General features: G+C 32.8%; 1 protein-coding gene across 1 annotated transcript; it reads left to right on the forward strand.

Moving 5' to 3' along the window:
* The first annotated feature begins 1,566 nt into the window (after positions 1-1,566).
* LOC142614294 (putative trehalose-phosphate phosphatase F) lies at positions 1,567-7,441 on the forward strand. Its single transcript, XM_075786883.1, has 14 exons — positions 1,567-1,713; positions 1,867-1,974; positions 4,459-4,575; positions 4,679-5,160; positions 5,289-5,429; positions 5,531-5,602; positions 5,709-5,831; positions 5,978-6,034; positions 6,116-6,217; positions 6,352-6,429; positions 6,585-6,654; positions 6,749-6,819; positions 6,905-6,997; positions 7,118-7,441. The coding sequence occupies exons 4-14, from the start codon at positions 4,882-4,884 to the stop codon at positions 7,199-7,201; spliced, it is 1,170 nt and encodes a 389-aa protein (XP_075642998.1). The 5' UTR covers positions 1,567-1,713; positions 1,867-1,974; positions 4,459-4,575; positions 4,679-4,881; the 3' UTR covers positions 7,202-7,441.
* Positions 7,442-8,076: the final 635 nt, after the last annotated feature.

An 8,076-nucleotide genomic window follows, 5' to 3' on the forward strand; every position in this document is an offset into this window, starting at 1 on the left:
TCTAAATCATAGAGTTAACACAAAAATAAAAATGATATTAAATTTTGACTAAAAAGATATGCATATATAGGCGGGTTCAGTAGGTCTTGGTGATTTAAAAAAAAAACTTAACACACCACCCAATTTAACCCTCCACTTTTATAGTTGAATTCACCCAACTCGCTTAGAAATCAATACCATATCCATGTAGACAAAGCAGGTTGAAGAACTTGAATGGATTGAGTGGGTTTTTGATAATAAACATAACTTTTTACATCTATGTACATTTGTGTGTGTGTGTACATAGATATAAAAGTTATGTTTATGATCAAACTCAATAACACAAAAAATTCAATATGTATATAAAATGCACATATGTACAAAGTTGTAAAAGTGATTTTTCATTATCAAAATGGAATAATATTACCTAGAATTTAAAGTTCCAATATTCCGTCCTCACTTACATTTCATTTGATTGGGGTGATTTGGGGGAGGATAGATAAGGGGGAGGAGAAATTAGGAGGAAGGGTTATTTAGTTAGGGCCCGGTTGTTTTCTCCTCAACCCACTAGAATCTCATCTCCCCAATTTGGGGAGAAAATGAGAGAGAATGGTAGATAAAAATGACTTATTTACCCCTTTCAATTCCTCTATTGTAAGTGTGTTTTGTTTGATTTTTTTTATAACTAAAACGGTATTTTTTTATTTTTATATAAACTAGTAAAAAAATTGTTTTGGTTTTTTATAACTCAATTGATAGTTTTTTTTCATTCTTTTTATAAAATATTAAAAAAATTATGTAATTGAAGTATGAGAATAAAGTCATACAAATTATATTTATTTTTCTTCTCAACCAAATAAAATAATTTTCATCATTTTACTTTTATATTCTCCTAATCAAAAACTCTCAAATCTCTTTTACCCTGCCATTTTTTTATCATATTCTATTAATTATCCAATCAAATAGAGTCGAGAAAAAAAGAAAATAATTTTCAAATAACTTTTCTTCTTCTCTAAATAAAAATAACCTCTTTTCACGAGATAGATCTATGCTCACGCTTAATATGTTTTAAGAGAAGTACCCAAAAAAAAAAAAAAAAAAATTGTATTTCCGTCATGATGAGGACTGCCAGCTGTGCAGGAAAATGACGGGATCGCGAAATCCGTCCGTTCTTGCGTGGAGGGCCCAGACTGACACGTGGCCACGTCACTGTGATACGTTAACAGGTGTTGTCATCTCAGTACCCAATACAATAATACCCACACGTGTCCGTCCACAGTTACCTTTTCAAGTCAGTCTAACTAGGACCCCACAAAAACCATGTACAAAACTATTTATTCGGTTAAACCCCAAAAAAAAACAAAGAAGAACAGTGGGTTAATATTGAATTTGCCATATTTTATAGTATTATTTTTTAAATATTATATACATTTTAAAATCTGAAATAAAAAAATTTAGACTATTCTGCGGGTTTAATGGTAAATTAGTGGGGGTGTTTCCCAATTCAACAACCGTGTTACCTTGTTAAGCACGTCTTTTGTTTCCCATCAAACTCTATAAATACCCAAACTTCTCTCACTTCAAATCCTTCCTTTCCTTTTTGTGGTACACAACACACATATAACATCACATTTTGTCGTTTTTTTATATTATTTATTTTAGTTTTATTTGCTTTCTCTCTCTGAGTGAGAAACATTCTAGGGTTTTCTTCTTCTCCTTTCCGTTTTCTCGGAGGTGATTAATTTCTAGCTTTTATTAAATTTTTTTTATTATATTTCAACTTTGTTCCTTGCAATTTGTTTTTTGGTTTCTCTGGATTCTGGATTCTTAGTTTTCCCAAACGTTTGAAACGGTCGGTTTCATGCCGTGTCTTTCGTTTTGTTTCAGGTTTTTCTTTTTCGATCTGGTCGTGTTTGGTTCGTAGGAAAAAGAAACAAGAGGAAAAAAAAAACAAAAAACAAGTGACCGTTACATTTTTTTTACCTCGTGAATCAGGTACAGTCCTAACCTTTCTGTTATGTTTGGTTTTTGTTTGGTGTTTTTTCCCGCTATTTTTCAATGTGATTGTAACGCAAATGCAACGTTGTTGGGCGATTAATATCATAAAATTCAATGTTATTTTGTGTTTTCATATGCGTTTTTCTGGATCTTTAGCCAGACGTAGATTTAAAAAGCGAAGCTTTTTCTTTCTTTCTTTCTATTTTGAAAAATGAAAAAATAAAAAATTTAAGCTTTTCCTTTTCTTTTTCATGGTTAAGATTTTACATACTTTGGTTTTGGACAGTAAGGTATATTTTTAGTGAATTAATTGTTTGGTGCATATATTTTTTTAATAACATGTAGGTGTGGAGCTGTATGAAATGTATAATAAAGAAAAGCAAATGATTTGACAGCCAATTTGTTTATTTTCTTTTCTTTACTTTAGTACAAATTTCTATTCTGTCGGTTGCTGTGAACTGGGGAAATATATTCTGAAAATTTCAGCAATGTGTCCTAATCAATTTCCCTTGGATGTAACATGTAAGTGTTATCCTCAAAAGGAAATTTTCTTAACCAATAGCCCATGACTTTTGAATGGGAAAGAATGGGTGTTGTTTTTAGGTGTAAATTTTCAACGGCGTCCTTCATGGTCGTGCCAAGAAGTTTCTTTAAGCATTGACTTGGTGGTAGAGACTAGGAGATGGCTGAATATTCACGTAGCATGATAAAAATTTTCCTGTTTTATTGCATTGTTAATGGAAAAAAAGTTTTTATGTTTTGTGTTATCTCTGTCTCTCTCATATTTAGTCTTAATTATTTTTCATTGTGGGGTTCTAGTTTATGTTCGTTTTGGCAGTTGTATTGTCCAATCGATGTTGGAAAATTATATGTTTTTTTCCTTATTATTATTATTATTATTTTTTTACGAATTTGAAAGTGACCTACTAGATCTACCAGTGAAAGCCACTTTTGCTCCAATTTGACCCCACGTAGGCCCACACTTTGCATCATAAAATATATACACTGATATGTGATGATGCATGTATAGGCATTAATTATGAACAGGGCTCCTAGACATGATGGTGGGTTTAGTAATTCAATTTTCATTTACATCTTTTAAATGTAAAGATACCTCCACAAAATGAAGCAACACAAATAAAAAATGGCTAGCTCTTTGGATCTGGGTTATGTGATAGTTGGAGATAATATTTATTATGGTTGCATGATTTCTTATGAATTTATATATTACGTGGCTTGATTTTATATGTATTTTCATTAAGCTGATTATATAATTCTTGGACACATTCTTGGTATATAATATGTATCTCACATCCCCATTAACATGGGAACACATATACATGGATTGTTTCTATTGAGGCAAAGAATATTTTTTTGATAAATATTGAGGCAAAGAATATTAAATATTCATGGCGATGAGTGATATCCTGGGAGTTCTTAATATGATAATTTTGCTTCTAAAACACATGTTTGTCTCTATGGTTACGTTTCTTAATCTTTTTCCTGGAAAAGAAAAAAGTTTGTGGTTCATTAAATCGCTTTGAATGCTCTTTTCTTTGTGTTCTGAGTTTTTCAAATTCTTCATCCATACATTTCATGGAGAGTTATTATCATGTCTTCACCCAGCCTTTGGGGGAAAGCTGTCTCTTTAGTCTTTAGATCTGACTTTTATTTATTCTCTTTAAACAAGTTTTGGTCAAATTGTCCATTTAACACAAATATACATTAACAAGACAAGACAGGTAGTAGTCTTTTTCCTTGTACATTATTTATAGGATCGCTATTCCTTTCAGAGTAAATAAATAAAACTCTTCAAGTTGAAACATCCAGAAGAAATTTTGTTCTACTACTTGACAATTTTGACAAATCGATCTGTTGAAGGCAATTGAACCGTTCAAACTTGAAAGGTTGGCAACTTTCATGACTAAAAACTAAAGTGGTTCTCTTGTGGGATCTAATACAAGTCGCCTACACCTAAAATCTCGGTAGTAGGTGTCCCAAGCTATATAGCATGGACATGATTAAGTTTGTATGAGACGAAGTCAATAATTCATTTGTCCTTGATTGTATCTTTTCAAATGCTTCAGTGTATTGTCCGATTGAACTGGCTAAACTTGGTAGGAATAATTGTTTTGAGGAATTGCTTGACTCTTTCATTATGAGTTTGCTTTTTCATCCCTTAGAATGTTACATCTCATGCAATGCATTTACTTAGAACTTTTTCTGTAACCGGCCCCCCCATTTTTCTATCATTATTTTCTTGTTCTTGGACTTTTTTATATACCACTTCAATTGTCGAACTATTTCATTTCCAAGAACATTAGTATAGAAATCCTACCTTTAGTCTTTTATGAAGTGTCGTTGAGTATCTCTACTGCACTAGTAATAAATTGTAACACTATTTTTTTTTATTAGACCTTGTTGTCTGGATATCTCAACAGTTATAATTAATGTTGCTTACTCAGATAATTCTCCATGCAGAAATTAGGTACAGTTTTCTGGTATTGGAAGGCAGAAATCAGTTCTTTCCCAAAGAACTTTGTGCAAATGATGTGCAGTTACCTGCTATAAATGCAGTGTAGCTTTGGAAATGAGAAGGTATACTTATTGGTTGGACATTTGCTCTATTTAATTTAAGAGACTTTTTTATTCTGTGTGAACAATTTCAGCCTTTGATATAATGCTTTGATGTCATCAATAGTTTCCAGGAATCGTGTGCTTGATGGACTGCGCGCCCAGCAGCAGTGACAAGAAAACATTGAAGAGGTGGTTTTTCATAGACAAAATGGTTGGGTAAACAAATCTGGATAAGGCACCTGATTCTGCATATTGACTGACTGGCAGTTCATATCAAAGAATTAGATAAATTCCTTTTATAACTACTTTCCAAGTAATCTGGATCCAATGGACTTGAAAACAAATCAAGCTTCTCCTGTTTTAACTGATCCTGCACCCATAAAGAAGTCAAGACTAGGCATCCCTTCTAGTTTGCTGTCTTACTCACAGCACTCGAGTAAGTTTATAATGATTCCAAGAAAAAAGCCTGGCATGTTTGATGATGTTCGATCTAACGGTTGGCTGGATGCCATGAAATCCTCTTCACCCCCTCGGAAGAAGCTAATTAAGGATTTCAATGTTGAGGTCGCTTCAGATGATACTGATATTGCTTATTTCTCCTGGATGGTATATGCTTGTTTCTTTTGTTTAATTTATCAGTGGTTTAATTAAAAAAAATTAAGTCGATTAACGCTCTTGTTTTACTGTTGATTCTAATACTTCATTTTCATTCCTGTTTCTTTGTGATGGTGCAGCTGAAGTATCCATCAGCACTCAACTTTTTTGAGAAAATTACTAATTATGCAAAGAACAAGAAGATAGCAATGTTTTTGGATTATGATGGTACTCTTTCTCCAATAGTTGATGACCCTGATCGCGCCCTTATGTCTGATGATGTAAGAGAGCCTCATATTTATGTGTTTTATGTCTAGATAGCCCTTTCCTTTATTTCCCTTACTGGTCTTTAGTTTTATGAATTCAAACAAATTGTTGTCAGATGCGTTCTGCTGTGAGAAATGTTGCAAAGTATTTTCCAACAGCGATCATCAGTGGAAGAAGCCGTGATAAGGTAGCTAAGTGTTCTCTTATTGAAGTATTTTTTGTTTTATCCATCTATATACATATCCTCTGGACACCCTCAGTGTCTGATCCACTACATCTGCATTTTTTTTCAGGTTTATGATTTGGTAGGACTTACAGAACTCTATTATGCTGGTAGTCATGGAATGGACATTATGGGCCCTCTCAGTCACACGGTGTCTGATGATCCCATTTGTGTTGAATCTAATGATCAACAGGTAAAGCGATGACAAAATCTTTTACAACCACCCTTTCTTATAATAAAGTGATTGTAGAATTGGATTTTTTGGGATATTTTCTGCTGAATCTTTTATGCTACACTAATTATATAAGTACCTTTCTAACTATTTTGGATTTGGTGTAGGGTAAGGAGGTGAATCTTTTCCAGCCTGCTAGGGAATTTTTACCTTTGATCGACGAGGTGCATAGTCCTTTTTATTGTGAATATCAATTTAGGGTAGTGTATAGACATATATATTCTAATTCTTTATTGTTTGTGTAGGTTTTTAGAACCCTCGTTGAGAATACTAAAGAGATCAAAGGTGCAAAAGTTGAGAATCACAAGTTTTGTGTCTCTGTACATTACCGTAATGTAGATGAGAAGGTGACAGATTAATTTTGTTGCCTTGTTACCAATTTTTATTTTTATTTTTTTATAGTCGACCAAATAGATCATTTCTGCACAACTATAATTTCGCTTACAATTTTAAAGATGTTTCTATTATTTTCTGATTTCAGAATTGGCCTGTTATTGCACAATGTGTTCATGATATTCTAAAGGGCTACCCTCGTTTGCGATTAACTCATGGGCGGAAGGTATTTATTATCTTGCCTGCATCTTCACACGTTTTATATTCCCTCTTGCAGTTTTCTATGCTTGTATGTAAGAGTTATTTTACAATGATTTTGTTAATTTGTTAACAATTTAGGTTCATGTTGACATAGAATTACTTGGTTTTTCCCTTTTTTAGGTTTTAGAAGTCCGTCCTGTGATTGATTGGAACAAGGGAAAAGCAGTTGAATTTCTACTTGAATCTCTTGGTATTGATTCCACTCTCTCTATTTCTGATTATAAGCAATAAGAACCAACATTGGTTTTCTAATAGTTGGTTGTGTCATTATCTTATTGTTGCAGGGCTTAGTGATAAGAATGATGTTCTCCCAATCTATATAGGAGATGATAGAACTGATGAAGATGCATTCAAGGTAATCCTGCTGTGATTGAATTCCATTGGAGTTCGTAATTTTCACATAAGCAGCCAATTAACAATAAATTCTTGTATTTCAACAGGTGTTGCGGGAGGATAATCGAGGTTATGGAATATTTGTATCTCCTGTCCCAAAAGAAACCAGTGCATTCTACTCTCTCAGGAACCCAGAGGAGGTTTAAAACTTTGATTTACACATATCTATAACATCTTGAACATAATTTAGCTTTCTGCACATACTTACATATAATTTTAGAACTGTTCAATATATAACAAACCCATCATAATATATGCAGGTCATGAAATTCCTCAACACCTTGGTGAAATGGAAGAAGCAGGAAGAAGCTAAATGCGCTATAGATTCGAAGAGGAGCATGTAGTAATTTACTTTATGGTGTAGGCATTATTTCTAAATTCTATGCTTACATAGCAAATGAAGGCTATTATAGCAACTGCATTATTTCCTATTGGACTTGGCACTTTAGTTTTTTTTTTTTCTTTGTAAAGCCTTTTTCCCCAAAAGCAGTCTTAGTTCACAGTTTATCCCTTTAGTTGGGATGATTATCATTTAATATTATTTTCCGACATTGGTTTACTAGTGGAATTTCTTTTCCTCTAAACGTGTGTATCCTTTGAATTATAATGCTCTAACTAGTTACATATGTTTAGCTCTACTTGCAATATCATTTGACGCTTAATGTGTCAGTGTGCCTTGTCAGTTGTCATGTAATGTTTTAAATGAGCGTTTTTTTTTTTTTTTTTAAAGCAGAGATGGAAATTCTCATTTAAGGGTAAACTTTTTAGTACAAAAAATTTAAGGATCATGATAAAATAAGACCCCTAGTTCTACTGGAGTCTAGGAGCCCTAGGCCTTGAGAAAACCTCCAATTGTTTTAGAGGTTTTCAGGAACTGCTTTCCATTGCAGTCAAAGCTTCACAAATGGTGTGATTTCATTTTCTGAAGACTGGTCAGAATAGGCTGATTAATTAATTAATTTTTTTTAAGCTGATCAGACTGATTTTTTTTTTTATCAGACTGGATTTTTTTTTTTTGATGGATTATCATCAGATTGATTTGATTCTTGCTATCAAAGAAACCTAAATGAAAGATATGCTTTAGGAGCTTATTTAATTTATTTATGTACAGTTCCTTAATGTCTCTCACTTCTAATAAATAAGAATAAACCTTTAATACATGTTTTATTATTGTCTTCTCTCCCCTGTATGGCAACAAACATGATTTTGGGTTACCTCA

The sequence above is a fragment of the Castanea sativa genome, chromosome 10 (assembly GCF_040712315.1).
Source record: "Castanea sativa cultivar Marrone di Chiusa Pesio chromosome 10, ASM4071231v1".
NCBI classification, from domain to species: domain Eukaryota; kingdom Viridiplantae; phylum Streptophyta; class Magnoliopsida; order Fagales; family Fagaceae; genus Castanea; species Castanea sativa.